Source organism: Lepidochelys olivacea (genome assembly GCF_965140295.1).
Source record: "Lepidochelys olivacea isolate rLepOli2 genome assembly, chromosome: 24".
Taxonomy (NCBI): domain Eukaryota; kingdom Metazoa; phylum Chordata; order Testudines; family Cheloniidae; genus Lepidochelys; species Lepidochelys olivacea.
The window spans coordinates 9,958,017-9,977,310 of record NC_140434.1 but is presented as its reverse complement, the minus strand read 5'-3'; the positions used below and the strand labels follow the sequence as shown (position 1 = coordinate 9,977,310).

General features: G+C 54.6%; 1 protein-coding gene across 4 annotated transcripts in view; it reads right to left on the bottom strand.

Moving 5' to 3' along the window:
• Positions 1-17,778, bottom strand: part of KCNJ9 (potassium inwardly rectifying channel subfamily J member 9) — a 33,633-nt gene extending 15,855 nt beyond the window's left edge. Inside the window, exons 1-2 of one of the 4 annotated variants that reach the window (XM_084613168.1) lie at positions 17,548-17,778; positions 6,478-7,456 (exon numbers count right to left, since the gene is read on the bottom strand). In XM_084613168.1, the coding sequence (XP_084469294.1) occupies positions 6,478-7,411 (934 nt within the window). In that variant the 5' untranslated portion in view covers positions 7,412-7,456; positions 17,548-17,778. Of the gene's footprint in view, positions 1-6,477; positions 7,457-8,799; positions 8,820-17,547 lie in introns of those variants that run through there. The other 3 variants (XM_084613170.1, XM_084613171.1, XM_084613169.1) reach the window with 3 other exon arrangements.
• Between the last annotated feature and the right edge of the window lie 1,516 nt (positions 17,779-19,294).

The following is a 19,294-nucleotide window of genomic DNA, read 5'->3' as shown; positions in this document are numbered from 1 at the left end:
GAAGAGCCCATTATCAAATGTTTATTCCTCATGTAGGTACTTATAGACAGTGATCAAGTCACCCCTTAGCGTTCCCTTTGTTAAGATGAATAGATTGAGCTCCTAGAGCCTATGACCACAAGGCAGGTTTTCTAATCCCTCAGTCATCCTCTTGGCTCTTCTCTGAACCCTCTCCAATATATCAACATCCTTCTTGAATTGTGGGCAGCAGAGGTGATAGAATGGAAAGAGAAGTAGTGAGAGAAAAGAGAAACAACCAGTGGGTAATCGTGAAAGAGTCTGAAAGCAGAATGGGAGAAAGATAGTGAAAGAGTGAGAGAAAGTGAAATTGATCAAAAGGAGTGAAAAATAAGTGAGAGAAGAGAGAGTAAATGAGAGGGTGACAGTGAAAGAGGAGAATGGGGAGGGGGCTGTTTGGAACTGGAGGTTATATTGCAGTGTGCACATCATGTACTCAGCTAGTTGGCATGGCCCGGCGCTGCCATCCATTCCTCTTACACTTGCATTCACTCCAGCCATTCAGAGGGATTAGCCTTGTATAATCATGATCAATCAAAGCATTAAGCTTCAGCCTGGATAAAAGATACATGGATCCTGACTAATGCTGAAATCCCTGGGAGAGGCAGCCTGGCCCACCCTCTCGGAGGTCAGAGCGCAGGCTCCCTCGGGACGCAGAGAAGAGCTTGTTGGGGCCCAGACAAGGTGTAAGGAGGTGAAATTCCCATTGGGCTAGTGCCCCAATAGGAGACAGGGTGGGGCGGGAGCACGTGGAAAGAAAAGATTATCAGCTTCCAAAATTAGGGCCAGAGAATCAGTGACACACTCAGTGCACATGACAGCAGGTGACCAGGGTTTATGGGCTTCATGCCCATCCTGCTGGGGCACTGCCAGTATCATCCAATCCCAGGAACACCCCCCTGCCCGTCCCCCCTTACACTGGTTGCAGGGCACATAGGGAGAGGGCATCATAGCTCACCATGGAGCATCAGTGAAGTACCGGTGCCACCTATAGGTGCAAATGTGCCATGCACCCCTTTGTTTACAGCTCGCTTCTGCAACCATGTCCCCAGCCTAGCTGGTGTTTCCAATGCACCCGTCACCATGGTATCTGGGACCTCTTATATTTGGGGCAGAGGCTGCCCTTTGCCTGGTGACACTGCCCACTGGGAAGGGTCAAAATACAGGCTGCTGGTTTGCTTTCAAAGGGCAGATCAGAGCCTGGCCAGAGAGACAGAGAATCCCTGGGAATGTAGTGTTCAGAAAGGATCCAGCTGCCGTGTGTCTGACTCTTCTTCCCCCCTCAGTTGATAACCATCAGCAATAATAACTGAGTGCCCAGCTGGTGAATCAAGCGCCCGCATGTGAAATTCAAATCCTGTACATATGCAACCACCAGCAACATGCAACCACCTCTGAGGCAGGGGCATCATTTCAGAAACATTCAGGGGTAGGGCCATGTTGTGTGTCAGCATATGGAACATGACATGTGATTATATTGTATCTGGCAAAGTCAGGGTGGGGAGTGGAAGAGATAATGGAATATACAGACCTATGAAAAGTCGGCGGGGGGGGGGGGGGAACCAAGTTTAGGGGAGCAACTGTCCCCTTGCTCCATAGCAAATAACACCCTTACTCTGGGGCGGGATGCCATTCGACAGTCATGCTCATTGCATAGGCATACACAGCTCCGTTCATCTGGCTGGATCCCACCAGAGTGCACCAGTTTCATCGTGCCCTCATGTCAGAGGGCACAGAGGCAGCATAGTCCATAGGATGGAGCAGAGACCTGGGACTCTGAAGATCCAGGTTCTGCTCCTAGCTCTATACTGTGTGACCTTGCACAAGCCCCTTCCCTGCTCTGTGCCTCAGTTTCCCCATCTGTAAATGGGGGGTAATGATGCCCTGTTTTGAGCAGAAACTTCAGGGGCAATTTTGTAGGATCGTTATGATGATGGTGCTGTAATGTCACTGTAACATCCAAGACTGGCCCCCTGGTCCGCTACGTCCTGTGCGTCCACCTACCAAGAGGCAGTCCCTGCTGTGAAGACACTGCAAATAGACCAGACAGACACAGGACGGGAGGGGACTGAGAGGCACAGGCCTGCGCAAGGTCACACGCCATAGCTCGGGTCTCCTGATTCCCAAGGCAGGGAAGTGGCCTAACCACTCACCCACACTGCTTCTCTCGCAGCCTACCGCCTTTGTTCCATAAGAGTCCTGATGCAGCTGTAGCCTTGCCAGAAGGACCACAGGGCCGGAGAAGTCGGGGGCTGATCCCCAGTCAACCCTCCTATGAGGGAGGCACGTAGCTCTCGCCCAGGGGATGCATCTGCTCTTGACCTGCTCCTACCCTCTCTCAGAGCTAGCCAAGAGGCAGAATTCTCCACTGGTGACATGGGCCTGGGTTGCCGTGGTGACGAACGTTGCACTTAACGGCAGGGTTACATAACTCCCCGTGATGTGACGGGGCGAGGAACAGGTTTAAAAATAAAAGCTGCTGCTCCCATGTCCAGGAGCAAGGGATGAGGGGGAGAGAATGGACAGGAAGGCCGTGAGCCCTGGGAAGATGGGGCCCTGGGGAGAATTTTTTCAACAAATCCCCAGGAGGCAGGATCCTGTCCTTCATCATCTCTGTGCTGCCCAGAGCATGGCAGCCAGGCTGGGCTGTGGCTGAGGCCATTGCTTGGTCTCCCCTCTTAGCCAAAGTGCCACTGGAAAATTTCCACAGAACACCCAGGATTTGACACTATAAGAATGAGACCTAGCGCACTTCTCTAGCGCATCTCCTCTGTCGCTTTCAGAGCAGCTCAGGATCCTTGTCCCCCTTTCGCAGCTGGGCAAACTGAGGCAGAGGGGTGACGTGAGCTGCCCAAAGTCACCCAGCCAGCCAGTGACAGAGGCCGAGAGAGTTCCCGGGTTTCCTGAGTCTCTGTCCAGTGCTCTGTCCGGTAGAACACACTGCCGGCCATTTTGGCTGTTTCCACCAGTGTTTAGATGGCTGGGGCATGGTCTCTGGGTTAGAGTTTAGAGACTTGGATTCTAGTCCTACTGACTCACTGGGTCGCTTCAGGCAAATCTCTTCCCCTCACTGTGCCTCAGTTTTCACACCAGTATCCTGGTGAGACTACTACCTCACTGTGTCTGCCTTGTCTAGTCAGACTGTGAGCATTTCCAGACAGGGACTGTATCCAGCACTTAATTTGTAATGAAAGAAGTCCCAGGGCTCAAGCAATTAGGTGCGGGGGGCTCAAGCAATTTTTTTACTTTTATAACTGACATGGGAAGCCCAGAGGTGCCGGGGCTCTGAACTGCCAAGCCTAGAGGTGCCGGGGCTCAGCCCTGGCACAAATTAAGCACTGACTGTGTCTCATTATGCGTCTGTGAAGCACCCTCCACAATAGGACCCTGATCTTGGTTAGAGTTTGTGCAGTGTCAAACCCAATGTGGCCCCAATCTCAGTCAGGATCTGGGCTGCACCTGGCACAATGGGCCCCTGATCTCGGTGGGGCTCTATGCCCCACTTGGCACAATGGGGACCCTGATCTCAGCTGGGGTCTGTGCAATTCCTGGGGCAATGGGAGCCCTGATCTTAGTTGGGTCTCTGCAGTGTCCAGCCCAATTCGGGGGGTCCTGAGCTCAGACAGGCTCTGGGTAGTGCCCAGCACAATGGGGCCCTGACTTCATTTGGTGCCTCTATGTGCCACTGCAATACAAATCACAGTTCGCTACCTACTTCATAGCAGTTCTGTGAGGGTTAACAGACGTCTGAAAAGTGCTTTGAACATACAACCCCCATACTGAAATGCGAAGCCCAGCAGTTCTCAAACTGTGTTCTGGGAAGGCCTCGTGGTCTGTGGGCAGATGGCTGGGCACAAGGTGCTGGCTGCTGTAACACTTGCTCCGGATGCTAGATTGTGCCAACAGACAGCTAGAATAAAACCTGTGCCCACTCTGTATCTCTCCCAGAACGCCACGTCTCTGAGGTTCACAAAAGGAGGGCCCAGGGGCTGCTGTCGCTATGGACCTGCAAAAGGAAAGGCTGCGGCACTCCCCGGCTATCTGCCGCTGCTTATCTGGCCCCATCATGGCAGACCCTGAGTGCCTCACAAACCTCAATGAATGTAGCCTCACATCACCCATGGGGGGCAGCATTATTAGCCCGGCTTTAAAGGGTAGTGTGGTCGAGTGAATAAAGCACTGACCTGGCGCTCAGGAGACCTTGGTTTTAGTCCCATCTCTGCCACTGACCTGCTGCATGACCTTGGGCAAGTCATTTCCACTCTTGGGGCCTTGGGTTCTTTGCCTGTCTAATCTAAATCAGGAACTGTTTGGGGGCAGGGACTGCCTCTATGTGTCTGTGCCGCATCCGGCATGATGGTGCCACGACCTTAGTGGGGCTTCTAGGCACTACCCTACTATAAATAATAATCGTCACAGTGTGACAGATGGGGAATCTGAGGTGCGGAAAGGTCAGGGTTTACATTTTTGAAAGGGAGAAGTGATCTGGCGGGGGAAGGGGGCTGAATTCGTGACAGGAGCTGGATTTTCAGTTGCGGGGGGGGGGGGTCAGCACTCAAAGCCATTAGTCACAGCTGAAAACTAAGAGCTATGTGTCTTTAAGGGTCACGCAGGGAGCCTGTGGGAGCCCCAGAAATTGAATCCCGATCCCCCGAGCCCCTGTCCAGTGCCTTAATCACACAGCCACTGCCACCCGAAGAGCCCTCTTCACTACAGAGCACGTCCTGTTCGATTACATCGATCAGCGGCCAATGGAACTGGTGCGTAACAGCGAAGAGAACAGCTAGCTAGCACTGCAGCACAGAAGTGCCCGCGTCAGAGCAGAAGGCCTCCAGCACCCTGAGTAGCACAGATTTCATTTACACAAAGGCTCCAGGTCATTAACAGGGAATAAATGACGCATTCCTACCACCAGCTTCTGTCAATGGTGTGATGGTTTATTGCCTGTACTTGACATGAAGCTTCAGAATAAAGGAGAATTGTTTTTAGCTTCTTCAGAGTAATGGTGATTCATTCCCTACTGATTGAATCAAACAGGAATTGCTGTTTATTTAATGATCTTCTCTTAGGGTTCCTATTTCTTCCAGCTGCCCTTTTTTTTTCTTTTTCGTTTTTAATTAACTAACTCAAATGCACCCAACATATTATTATTTGGATAAAGGTCGTGCTTACAGAACATAACCAAGATCAGACTGAGAGTGGGGCCCCACTGTGCCAGGTGCTGCACACAGTCCTTCCCCGAAATCAGTGCCCCATCGTGCCAGGCACTGCACAGACAGGGATAGACAGTTCCTGCCTGAAAGAGCTCACAGTGTAAATTCCCATTTTACAGCTGGGGAACCTGATGCCCAGTGAGAGATCGTGACCAACCCAAAAATCAAAGGGAGTAAGTGGCAGAGCCAGAACTGAACCCAGATCACATAGCTCTGAGCCAGTGCCTTGTACCCATGATCTGTGTAAGCATTTTACCTCTACCTTCATGGGTTATCAGAGGGTTTTGTACCAGTGGCCTGGATCCCACTTTTAGCATTGCAGCACAGACCTCTCTCAACCTCTTGAGCAAAAGGAATAATTCCATTAGCTGTCAGGAGTAGTAGGTTGTTATCCTTTAAGTGGCTCTGTTGCTTCCATTGCTATATGGATGAGATGTGACCAGGAATGAGGCAGGAGGTGAGCTCCAGGGGAGATCAGGAGTGCGGCTGACAGAGATGGCAGAGCACCAGACAACCACAGGCTTCTTTGGAGTTGGATCGCAAAGAGGCTACATATCTGGGGAGGAAACCAGACGGCATGGGGAGGAATGTAATAGGCTGGCACACTCCCCACTGTGGATCCAGCTGGGGAATGGCAAGTGAGCTTTCTCAACTCACTGAAGCTAGGAGGCACTGCCCGCCCAGAAACAAGACAAATAGGAGCAGGCTGTCTGGGGAGGGAGCACCTAGGGTGTGGGCTGAGCAGTCCTGAGGTAGAATCCCAGGTGAGCCCAGCCTGGGGAAAAGTCTTGGTCTGGATTCCTATGGGCAAAAAAGGACACACCCCGCCCCTGTAAGTGATGTGTTCTGACCCAGTGCAGCTGCTCAGGGGTGCAAGTGGAGCAGCCACATGCTCACCTCCCAAGTTAAATGCTGCCCAAGACCTGGATTGGATCCAGCCTGAGCCTAGGAGGAACTCACTCTGAACCTTGTCCCTAAACTGGCTGGGAAAGTGTGAACCTAGGATAGGCTCAAAACCTGGACTGGAGTTTGTGTGAGACTAGAACGGACTCAGACCAAATATGGTCCCAAAACTGAACAAGAACTAGTGAGAGTCTGGATTAGGCCCAAATCTGGACTAGATCCAGGGCAAGACTGGGGCAGATTCAAGGTAAACCCTGTCCCCAAACCAGCATTAGCCTGGGTTAGGCCCAAAACCTATCCTAGTCCAGTATGATCCTGGGGGACCCCAGGCAAAACATCTTACCTGTGGCCTCCACCATCCCTTCCAAAATGACGACAATCTCAAACTCGTCCTTCGCCAGCTGCTCCCTGGAGACCTCCCAGAAGGGGCTGTGCTCATTGATCTCGTGGCTGATGATGAGGGGCGAGACCAGGAAGAGACGGTCATCGCCCGTCTCGAAGCCCACGTTGATGTCCGTCTGGTTGAGGGGGATAAACTCCCCCTCCTGGGTCTGCTTGGACTTGATCAGCTTGGCCCGGATGGAGGCCTCCACAATGTGGGAGCTGCGCAGGTCCCCAACCCGGAACATGAGGCACAGGTGGTCGTCGCGCAGCGAGACCACGGCGTGGGAGGAGAAGACGAGGGTCTCGGCCCGCTTGTTGGGCTGGGAGATCTTGACGAACATGCAGCCCACCATGAAGGCGTTGACCATGGAGCCCAGGATGGCCTGCAGCAACAAGAGGATGATGCCTTCAGGACACTTGTCTGTAATGACCCGGTGACCATAGCCAATGGTGGTCTCCGTCTCGATGGAGAAGAGGAAGGCCGAGACGAACCCATTGAGGTTGTTGACACAGGGTGTCCAGGTGTGGTCCTCCAGGTGGTCCAGGTCGCCACGGCAATAGGCAATGAACCACCAGATGAGGCCAAAGAAGAGCCAGGTGATGGCATAGGCCAGGGTGAAGACCAACAGGCTGAAGCGCCACTTGAGGTCCACCAGGGTGGTGAAGATGTCCGTGAGGTAGCGGTAGGTCTCCCGCACGTTGCCGTGCTGCACGTTGCACTTGCCGCCCTTCTCCACATACCGCTGGCGCCTTTTCTTCTTCTCGGCCTTCTCCCGCTCGTTATCCCTGCGGAGCCGCGCTGAGGCCTTGGACGGGCGGGAACAGAGCGGGGGCTTTGCCTCACTCACCGGAGTCTCAGGAATGGTGGAGAAGCCAGAGTTCTCCTTCGCCATCTTAGCACCCTGGAGGCTAGCTGCCCTGGCCAAGCTCCTTAGAGTCTGAGGGAGCAAGCAGGACACTGGGGATAAATAGATGCACCCCCCACTTTCCCAGTAAGGACACTTAACTCTTATAGCGCTGAGGACCTACAGACCCACCTCCAGTGCTCCCTCTACCCCCCACTATGGTGTCCCAGCTCTTCGATCAACTCTTGATTATCTCCCTGGTGACCCCTAACTCCCCTTACTCCTCAGGCTTTCCCTCAACTCCTGATTGCTCCCCTGGTTCCCCCCAACTTCCCTGAACCCCAGACCCAACCCTGACTGCCCCCCAGCAGCTCCCAAACTCCCCTCAACCCCCCAGACCCAACCCCAACTCCTGATTGCTCTCCTGGATGTTCCCCAACTCTCCTCAACCATCCCAAATCCAACTCCAACTCCTGACTGCCCCCCAGTGACCCTCAACTCCCCTCAACCCCATCACCCCCGAACCCAACCCCAACTCCAGACTTCCCTCTTGCAACCCCCAACTCCTCTAAACCCCCTCAGGCTTACCTCCCAACTCCTGATTGCCTTCCTGGTGCCCCCTGACTCCCCTCAACCCCAGACCAACCCCTAACCCCTGATTGCCCCCAGTGACTCCAACTCCACATAACCACCCTTCCAGGTCCACCCCCAATTCCTGATTATCTCCATGGTGCCCCCCACTCCCCATAGCCCCCTAAATCCCTCCCAACTTCTGATCTTGCCTTCTAGCCCCCACTCAAAATACAGCCCCTCAGAGCCCCAACCTGGCTCCCGCTCCCCTTCCATGGGCCTGGCTTCCTGCCAGCTCCCTTCCCTGAGCTGCCCCCACACTTGCCCTGTGCCACCCCTCCTGGGCTATGGGCTGCCAGCATGGCTCAGTGGTGAGGGCCTCAGGCTCTGCCACTGATTGGCTGCCTGGCCTTGGGTAAAGTCCCTGTGCCTCAGTTTCCCCCTCCCTCTGTGCAACGGAGGGTGATAGCACTCATCCTGCTGCTCAGGGCACTCTGGGGTAGAGGGAGGAGTGAACAGAGCAGAGACATTTAGGGATGATTTAGTTGGGGATTGGTCCTGCTTTGAGCAGGGGGTTGGACTAGATGACCTCCTGAGGTCCCTTCCAACCCTGATATTCTATGATTCTATGATTAGCAGAGCCTTGACGGGAGGAAGAAGCCAGTGGACGTCCCCAACAGCCCCTCCCCAGCGCCCGTGGCTGAGCTGGCTAATGTACTCAGGAGCTCACCAGGGGGTAGCCGGCATTGCAGCAGAATTGGCATTGTTCAGCATGCAGACTAGCAGGGGGTGGGGTTCCATCCTAAGATCCTCTAGCACTGTCTGGGTTTCTGCACAGCAGAGGTACACGTCATTTACCCACTTACCCCACCTCACTTCTGAAGGGCTGGGGCAAGGCTGATCTCCTCTCGGACTGCTGGAGAGCATCTCCAGGGCCCCTGGAGTCCTGCTTCCTGAAGCACCCTCTGCAGAGCTCAGACGAGGGGGGTCATTTATCACAGTAGTTTCTGTGATGTGGATACGGATCAAAATAAAACTCTGATGTGAAGAGGCTCCAGTGCATGGCGCCTCCCATCACCGAGCTCTGGGGACTGAACTGAGACCTACAAACTCATTGCACTGAGCCCATGGAGCAGCCGTGAGGCTCAGGTGACTTTCAGTCATTAGAGAGCACGTAAACCACTGACTGAAACTGCTTTGGAGTGTGTCCACTGGGATTAGGCCCAAAATTTAGATATTGTAAAGGGGGGGAAATGAGTTTTAATGAGCTAGATTTTGGGGATCCAGTTTTTAGTCTCTTCACAGGCAAAACTCCTGTTGAGCTACAGTGATTTAAAAAAAAAAAAAACCTGCATCAGAACTGGACCAAAACTTCAGGATTTAGCTCAGCACAAACAGAAATGTCAGATCCTCATCTGGGAGTCTGTGTCCAGTTTTGGGCCCCACACGATAAGAAGGATGTGGAAAAATTGGAAAGCGTCCAGCAGAGGGCAACAAAAATGATTAGGGGACTGGAACACATGACTTATGAGGAGAGGCTGAGGGAACTGGGATTGTTTAGTATGCGGAAGAGAAGAATGAGGTGGGATTTGATGGCTGCTTTCAACTATCTGAAAGGGGGTTCCAGAGAGGATGGATCTAGACTGTTCTCAGTGGTAGCAGATGACAGAACAAGGAGTAATGGTCTCAAGTTTCAGTGGGGGAGGTTTAGGTTGGATATTAGGAAAAATGTTTTCACGAGGAGGGTGGTGAAGCACTGGAATGGGTTACCTAGGGAGGTGGTGGAATCTCCTTCCTTTGAGGTTTTTAAGGTCAGGCTTGACAAAGCCCTGGCTGGGATGATTTAGTTGGGGGTTGGTCCTGCTTTGAGCAGGGTGTTGGACTAGATGACCTCCTGAGGTCCCTTCCAACCCTGATATTTTATGATTCTATGATCCCGAGCACAGCATCTCTAGGCTGGTGTGCCACAGAACCAGGATGTGCAACTGACCAGAAAGACAACCGTGAAACTGACTAGGATGCCCTCAGCTGAATGACCTGCAGAAAATCAACCAAACAGCATCCACAGCGAACAGTGAATGGGAGCGTTCACAAGCGGTATCGCCTTGACTCTCCCCGGCCCTGCATACTGATGAGCTGATGATGTTTTACATAAAGTTTGCCCAGGTGTAATAATAACACCTAATTCTTACATAGTGCTTTTCTCCAGTAGTCTCAAGGCACTTTACAGAAGAGGTCAGTATCATTACTGATTTGATAGCTGCTTTCAACTACCTGAAAGGAGGTTCCAAAGAGGATGGCTCTAGACTGTTCTCAGTGGTAGCAGATGACAGAATGAGGAGTAATGGTCTCAAGTTGCAGTGGGGGAGGTTTAGATTGGATATTAGGAAAAACTTTTTCACTAAGAGGGTGGTGAAACACTGGAATGCGTTACCTAGGGAGGTGGTAGAATCTCCTTTCTTAGAAGTTTTTAAGGTCAGGCTTGACAAAGCCCTGGCTGGGATGATTTAACTGGGAATTGGTCCTGCTTCGAGCAGGGGGTTGGACTAGATGACCTTCTGGGGTCCCTTCCAACCCTGATATTCTATGATTCTATGATTATCCTCATTTTACAGGTGGGGAAACTGAGACACAGGGAGGCCAAGTGGCTTGCCCAAGATCACTGAGCAAGCCAGTGACAGAGCCAGGAATAAAGCAAATATCTTCAGAGTGTCCGTCTAGAGCTCTGTCCACTAGCCACGCTGGGTGCAAGGGAGGGGAGAATTAAGACCTTTCTGTTTTAATAACCGCCAATGTCAGTAACACAGTGGTGAGGTTTGGGCCCCTCTGAACTGCTGCTTAGCAACCCCCACAATTGCTCCCTGCAACACACTGATTCCCCAGTGTTGCTACACAGCATCCCTCCCCCGTGCCTTCCCCCTGCTGTCTGCAGCACAATGTCCCCTCTCACTGCACTGGGATCAGCAGGGGCTCAGAGGGGAGGGCGCCCCCTACTGTATCACCAGCACCAATTCCTGCAGTTCCTGAGGTCTTCCAGCGGTCTCCCCTCCACACAGTGACAAGGCTGCTTAGCTGGAGAACTAACCAGGCTACAACTGGAGGGATCTTTGCAGGGTCTTGTAAGCCTCACTGAATGAGCCTCTTCATATGCCTGAGTGGAGGAAGCTGAAGACTGGGAGGGGCCTGGGCAAAGCCCAAGTAGCTGGGCTACACAGGTGAGGGGGTTGTCAGCTGCACATCCAGGTCCAGAGCCCTCCCATCCCACCCCACCCCAGACACAGCTCAGGCACCCTCCTTGTCTCTCCTCACCGGCTGAGTGCCTCATTGGAGAGATGAGCTGCGGCTGGACTCCCTTCAACCCGCAGGGAGCTGAGAGCAGCGGTGGGAGGGGGTGGGGAGAAGGGAGGATGACAACCTCTCTGCAGGGAGGGAGGCCTGGAGATCTCAACCCTGTGACAAGGACCCAGGCAACTCGATTGCAGGCACCGCTAGGCTGCATGGTTGGAGTGAGCCATGGTCACAAACAGCCAGGGGCCACTAGCTGGCTGTGAGTCTGTCCTCCCAGCCCCCCCTCTCCTCAGCATGAGCTCAGGGGTGTTCTTCACTGGCCATCCTCTGGAGAGGGGGCTTCCCTCAGGAGAGGTGCATGCTGAGCAGATGCACCCCCACTTCCCTCCCTGCTAACATCTCCCGCCTGCCTGAAGCCAATTCAGCCTTGCCTGGACCCAGAGCTCACACCTGGAGCCACCTTGCCCCACTCCTCATTGTAAGCCTGGCTCAGCGCCCCCATCTGCACTGTAACAAACAATAGGAGCTAGGGTTAGAACAGTGGCTCCGCATCTCCAAAAGCCCAGGCCTCCACTGCTTGAGCTAATGGAGGGCTCCCTGAGTCACCAGCAGCAGCAGTAGTAGAGCCTTTATCCTCTTGGGGTCAGCGATGAGGGAAGCTGCTGCCTCACGGATGGCAACAGGGCTCAAGGCTGCAGCTTACTGCTCTGTGCGGAGGCAGCTGCTCAGATGGACTCAGAGCCAGCTGCAGCTTTGGCCCAGATCCCAACCCCTTTCTATTTTCAGTTAATTCCCACTTGGCCTTGATGCCCCCTGTCCTTACCCTGGAGAGGTCACCCCATCTCAGCATGAACCTCATGCCATTTCCAACCCCTTTTCCAGGCCAAAGTGCTTTGGAGACAGAAGCGAACCCAACCCTCGAACTGCCTAGGGGTCACCACTGCGGGGCAAAGTCTCCCCTCTCTCTCTGAGCTGCAGGGCGCAGCAAGAGCCCACCGTGCAGAGGGGCAGGGCAGGGGGACTTACAGGCAGGGACTTTGCAGGGGGGTGGGACACCTGTCTAGTCTCCAAGTCCCCTGCAGGGGGAGAGCTGCCACCGTGCAGGCTACAAAAGCTACTAGAGCTGGGGGACTCGCTCCTCCACTCCCATCCAGGGCTCCATGGAACACCCCACCAGACACCCTCCAGGTCCCCACTCTCTGGTGTGATGCAGTGATCCAGCCACACCTCCCAGTCTCTTCTGATGACAGTGAAGTACAGACCCATAAGCCTCACTGGAGGGCCATAAGCCCCTCTGCCCCCTGCAGAGCATCCTGACCTCTAGCATTCGAGACATGGCTCCCCCAGGTCTGGTCTGGGACCGTGCCCCAGTGCGCCGGGCACAGCGTGGGCAAGTTAGTGATGGGGGGCTGAGAAGGAGCAAATGTCAGTCAAATCCTCCAGACTCGGGCGCTGGGGAATCTTTATACACTCATGACAACAAAGGACTCGTATCGCTGGCTAGAGCTGGGGAATACTGTGGGTGCCTCATGGTATTGACGCCCAGTACCCTGGCTATTCCTGTCCTGACCCCCCACTCCTGCTCGGCTGATGCTCCAAAATCCAGGTTTGCAGAACCCCTGCTGTTCCCGTCTTGGGTTCCTGCCAACAGCTTTGCTGGTGCCCCTCAATCCCAACTCAAGCCCCACCCCTGCAATCTTAGCCCTAAGCTCCATATACACAGAGCTCTGCCGGCCCCCCTCAATCCTGAGCCCTGGCCCCCTCACTATGCCTGTCCTGGGCTCTCCATCCACGCATCTCAATGCTGACCTCTGCCCAGGTACATGATACTCAGCAGCACCCCCTGCTGGAAGGGGAAAGGGGATGACCACAGGTTGCCCGGCGTGCTCTGTGGTGCAGTGAACTCAGCTCTGGGACACGGCATCGAACATTCATTCCACGCTTTTCATAACGAGGAGAGTCCAGCTGGGGAAGCTTGGCCTGGGGCCTTGGTAATAAATATTGACTTTGCATATGAAGATAATGGGGCTGTTTGTGCTTCTTATGCTGCAAAAGCACCCAGGCACCATGCCACTGCCTCAGCATTTGTCCCCCCGCACATTACTTCTCACCCTCGGTTAGTCCTTGGGAGGTTCCTGCCACTGGGCTTTCCCACTGTCGATTACATGCAACCAATTCCGTTGCAAAAAACCCACACAGTGGCCGCTACTGGCCCAGCCTAAAAACCACCTGGTAGCATTTCTAAAGCGGCTCCGGTCCTGACAAAGACAGCAGAACTTTGCGAAGTGCAGCTTCCATTAGACACACACACACCGAGAGTTGGTTTAGACACACTGAGTATCAGCTAGAACAATTTGCCCAACAGTGACATGCAGCCACCTTTGGGGAGTGCAGCGGAAGCTGCAAAACAGCGCACAGCAACGCTGCCTGAAAGCTGGATATCTGGCAGGAAAAAGTTGAGGGGTAACTTCTCCAACTGAAACTTGGGTGTGGTGGAGCAGCAAAGAAGAGTCTGAGCAGGAAAACCATCTGCCAAGCCCTGGAGCAATGAGATCTTTTAGGGGGTGCCCCTCTGACATGCTGGGACCTGCAATTCCCACGGAAGTCAGCACCCCATAGTGTCCAGGTCTGTGTCCCTCATCCAATAGATGGTGCCTCCAGCAGTGAGGCAGCCCAGAGCACTGTTCTAGGCCCTGGTCCTAGCTTGGAGACTCCCCGGATCTTGGCCTCGGGCAAGTATGTCAGGGCCAGAGTCAGGTCTCATGTGCTGCCACTCACAACCACTCTGTGCCTCAGTTTCCCCCACTGGTAAAATATTCAACCTCGTGCTAAATGCAGTAGAATTGGTTACCGCTAGGGTGCACACACACATACACTGACATACAACACACACACATCATACATACCACACAAAACCAAAACACACACATATGAGCAAAACATACACAATCAAAAATATACAGACACATACAAAGAAAGATAAAATGCACACACACACACAATAAACACACACAATAAAAACACACACAGCACTCAGACATGCACATACTCAAACAATAGCACAAACACACACACGGTATGTATATACACACACAAAACACACACACACACACACAAACATACCCAAACACGCACACCCTTACTTGTGAGCATTAATTTTTTAGCACAAACATCCTGTCACTATTTTCACAGACTTCCATGGGAAAAGGCTCAGCATCCCGAAATCTCACAGAATAAAGACAGGTTTACCAATTTGGGCCTCATGAAATGTTCTGGTGACTGATCTCACACCCATCCCCGTGACTCATGCCCCCCAGCCCAGCTCTAGCCCATGATGGAGCTTTCCCTAGGTATGTCTGAGGCTTGCTGTGTTGTATCAATATTATTCAACCCCATGTGTCTTTTTCTGGGGGTTGGCGGCTGGAAAGCAGCGTCTGCCAGAGACATAACTGGCAATTTTACCCACAGTGGGCTCTGAACCAATCACGGGACAGATGATAAGATCTTACCATACATTTGAGTTGCAAAACCCTTCTCTGTACTGTACATAGAGGCAGTACACGACCCAGCCCTATGGGAGGGGTATGAGACAGCTGCCAGTGCACCAGGGAAATTGACAATTTGGCCACAGAGAAAAACATAAGTCCTTGAGTAAGGACCCTCCTTATTCGTCCCTGGGGGGATTAGAACCAGGACCTTTAGCTGTAATGGGGAGGGGGAATTTCAAAAGCACATGGCACTGGCTTCATGCTGCTCTCTCGGCAGTCAGTGGGAGTTTTACCATTAATTTTGTGGAGCAGAACTGGGCCACGACTGGGCACTTCTGAAAATGCCACCCCAGCTTCATTGCCCCTTATCACTTAAGCTAAAGAAGCAACTCCACCAGCTAGTAGCAGTCATAGGCTAGCTACTGGGGAGATGCAGAGCAACAGCCTGGTGAATTTCACTTGCTCCAGATCAGTGCCCTGGTAATCAGGATGCCTGGGTTCTATTCCTGATTCTGTCATTGACTCGCCCTGTGATGTCTTCCCCTCTCTGGTGTTTTAGTTCCACCACCCCTCCTGGGATGATGTAGCATCCCACAATTTGAGAGTGACAGGCAGGGAGCACTCAGAGTTAGGACTGTGAAGCATGTGCTGGGATTATTAATAATAAGGCTGAGCAGCAGACAGAAGTGGGGGTGCTGATGGCCTACTGGAAAAGGCCCTTTGTAGCATGCCTGGGATTAGTCAGTTTATCTAGCTAGGAAAGAAGGCAGGATGAGTCAACCCTAGCAGGGGGACTCAGAGCTACAAATCCAGTCCCCAATCCTGCAGTGGGATCCAGGCTCCAGTGCAGAGCCCCACTGGGAGTGGGGTCTCCTCCCCAGACATGACTGCCAGACCATAGCCTGCTGCTAGCCTACAAAGCCAGGAGGTGCCATCCCGCCCTTTGACCTCAGGGAGTTGGGGGACTTTTTCTGCCCAGTATAGGCTCAGTTGACTTATAAGGAGCAAAGTCTCCTGGGTAATTAAAGACAAATCGCAGAGCTGCCAGCTGGGGATTCAAAGTGCAATGATTTGTTATGAAGGAAAGTCCAGCACAGAGAGGAGATGATCCGAGGCGCTCGGCATGCCTGGTGCTGGGGGCTCCTTGTGGGAGCTGAGCCTTGGAAAATCTGACCCCATAAGGCTACCCCACAGTCTCTCTGTGGATTTCAAGGAGCTTTGGACCAGGACCTACATTTCAGGGAGTCATTATTCCTAATCACCCATTAGGAAGCAGCCATGCGGGCACAGGGCCACGACTGGGATGTTGCTGATCTCTGCTGTGTGCAGCCAGCAGAGATTAGAGCAGCTCCCAGGCTGCTCCAAATCACTGGAGCAAGGAACCAGCTGTGCCAGGACCGGGGAGGGCAGAGAGGAGCTTTACCCCATCCCTGCCCACACCGAACCTGAAGCCTGGGCACTTTCCTCCCCTGCTTGGCCCCAGAAGCTCTATGCTGCATCATCAGAGTGGGACCTGTAACAGCATATCCCACTGCTGTGTCCTGGGCCTGTGAGGGGCAGAGAGCCCCCCCCCCCCACTGCCTGCCCACGGAGCACTCAGCAAAGGCCATGCATCTCACCCTCAGGCTCCCAATCTTAGGTACATAGCTGGCCCTGTCACCCTAGTATCTGGGCATCTCACAATCTCTAATGTATTTAGCCTCATCTTGCCCCCCCCCCCACCTCTACCCCCGCAGCAGGACATGGCCATCATCCCCATTTCACAGCTGGGAAACCGAGGCACAGAGACTTACCCAAGGTCACACAGGGAGTCTGTGACAGAGTGGGGACCTGGACCCAGGATGCCCGCAGGCCAGGCTAGCTCCCTCACTGCTGGGCCCTCCCTCCCTTCGACAGGCCTGGGGCTCTCAGAAAAGCCCTGCTCAGGCTCCTGCAGGCTGATCCAGCTGCAGCTTCCACCAGAGGGACTCTGGCCCCATCCAGACTGACCCCACCCAGTCACCATCCAGCTGGGAGTGATGCAAAGCCATAGCTCCAGGCTGCCCCCGCGGCTCTCCCCTGACCCAGATGTGTCCTTGGCCGCCCGCTGCCTGACGGGGGCGGGATTTCGCCTGGTGCTTCTGCCAGTCCCACTTCCTAGCCCTGAGCGCCCTCCTGGATCCTCTCCCTGAGCCTCCACAAGGGGGGAGGGGATAAATTCAGCCTATCCTTGCCCCCCACCCCCAGAATTGCTTCCAAAGTTGGGCTCCGGATCAGAGCGTCCCCAGATCTCAGGGGCGGGGATTGGGGGGATCTGACCCTCCATTGCCCCGTCACTTACCAGCACGGTGGGAACAAAACGCCACCGGATCCGAGTTCCCGCCCCCCACCCCCAGGTGTAAACGGCAGCAACCGGATCCGAAGTCCGGGTGGGCCCGCTCGCTGGGTGACCCTTGAAGTCAGGGCGAGTCGGGACCGGAGGAAGGGGGCGGGCAGCGCGTTTGAGAAATGAACCCGCCCACCCCATTGGTTTCTCTTCAGACCCTCCCCCCGGGACCCCACTGCCCAGGGCCCGGTGCAAACATCCCCCCTCCCGCAGGGCTGCCCCCCACCCCCCACCCCGCCCCGCAAAGTGTGAGCAGCCCCTGGGGCCGGGGGGGAGCCGCCATGGAGCCCGGGGGAGCCGGGGAGCCCAGCTCCAGCAGCGCCCGAGGAAGCCAGGCTGCAGCGAGCAGCCCCCGGGGCTAGCGGGGCCGGGCGAAGGGCCCCAGGGCGGGATCGGGCCCCTCCTCCCCGGCCAATGCCCGCCCCGGCAGGCGGCGCACGGAGCTGTCCGGCTCCCGGGTGCTGATCACTTACCGCGGCCGGGCGCCCGCAGCCCGCCCATGGTCCGCAGCGCGGCCAACCCGGGAGCGCCCGGGAGCCGGCCGCCACTGCAGCCGGAGCTGTGCGTGTGTCTGTCTGTGCGTGTCTGTGTGTCTGTGTCCTCCCCTTCCCAGGCACCCCCGCTTCCCGGCCGTTGCCACGGCAACCGCGCCGGACCTCCCTGGGCTGGGCTGGGCTGCCGGGTGATCCGCTCCCCCCGGCCCGGGATCTCGGGCCCGCTGGGGTCCGCCCCAGCCCCGGATCCCGGCAGCGCCCCGCTCCCGCGCACGGCGCTGAGCCGAGCCTGGAGCCGCCCGGCCCCGGGCAGAGCCGCGTGCGAGCCCGGAGAACGTTCCATAGCCACGGAGCCATAGACTGACAGACGGGCTGTCTGTCCCCATACCCCTAGTCCTCCTCCATCCAGCCACCCAGCCATCTATCCCCATACACCTTCTCCATCCCTCCCTCCCTGCCTCCATCCACCTCCTTCCATCCACCTCTTCCATCCCTCCCTCCCTCCCTCCCTCCAGACACCTCCATCCATCCACCTCTTCCATCCATCCCTCCCTCCCTCCAGACACCTCCATCCATCCACCTCTTCCATCCATCCCTCCCTCCCTCCAGACACCTCCATCCATCCACCTCTTCCATCCATCCATCCCTCAAGACACCTCATCCAGCCACCCAGCCATCTATCCCCATACGCCTTCTCCATCCCTCCCTCCCTCCAGACACCTCCTTCCATCATAGAATCATAGAATATCAGGGTTGGAAGGGACCTCAGGAGGTCATCTAGTCCAACCCCCTGCTCAAAGCAGGACCAATCCCCAATTAAATCATCCCAGCCAGGGCTTTGTCAAGCCTGACCTTAAAAACTTCTAAGGAAGGAGATTCCACCACCTCCCTAGGTAACGCATTCCAGTGTTTCTCCACCCTCCTCGTGAAAATGTTTTTCCTAATATCCAACCTAAACCTCCCCCACTGCAACTTGAGACCATTACTCCTCGTTCTGTCATCCATCTCTTCCATCCATCCATCCATCCCTCCCTCCAGACACCTCCTTCCATCCACCTCTTCCATCCCTCCCTCCCTCGCTCCCTCCAGACACCTCCATCCATCCACCTCATCCATCCATCCATCCTTCTATACTCATACACCTCCGTCCATCCATCCATACACCTCCTCCATCCATCTATCCCCATACACCTTCTCCATCCATTCCTCCAGACACCTCCATCCATCCACCTCTTCCATCCATCCACCTCCATCCATCCACCTCTTCCATCCATTCATACCCATCCACCTCCGTCCATCCATCCATACACCTTCTCCATCTATCCATCCAGACACATCCATCCATCCATCCATCCATTTATACCCATACACCTCCTTCCATCCATCCATCCATCCACCTTCTCCATCCATCCATCCATCCATCCATCCATCCATCCATCCATCCTTGTATACCCATACACCTCCGTCCATCCATCCATACATCTCCTCCATCCATCCATCTATCTCCATACACCTTCTCCATCCATCCCTCCATCCCTCCAGACACCTCCATCCATACACCTCATCCATCCATCCATCCATCCATCCATACCCACACACCTTCTCCATCCATCCATCCTTCCCTCCATCCATCCATCCACCTCCTCCATCCATCCTTCTTTACCCATACACCTCCGTCCATCCATCCATACACCTCCTCCATCCATCCATCCATCCCTCCAGACAC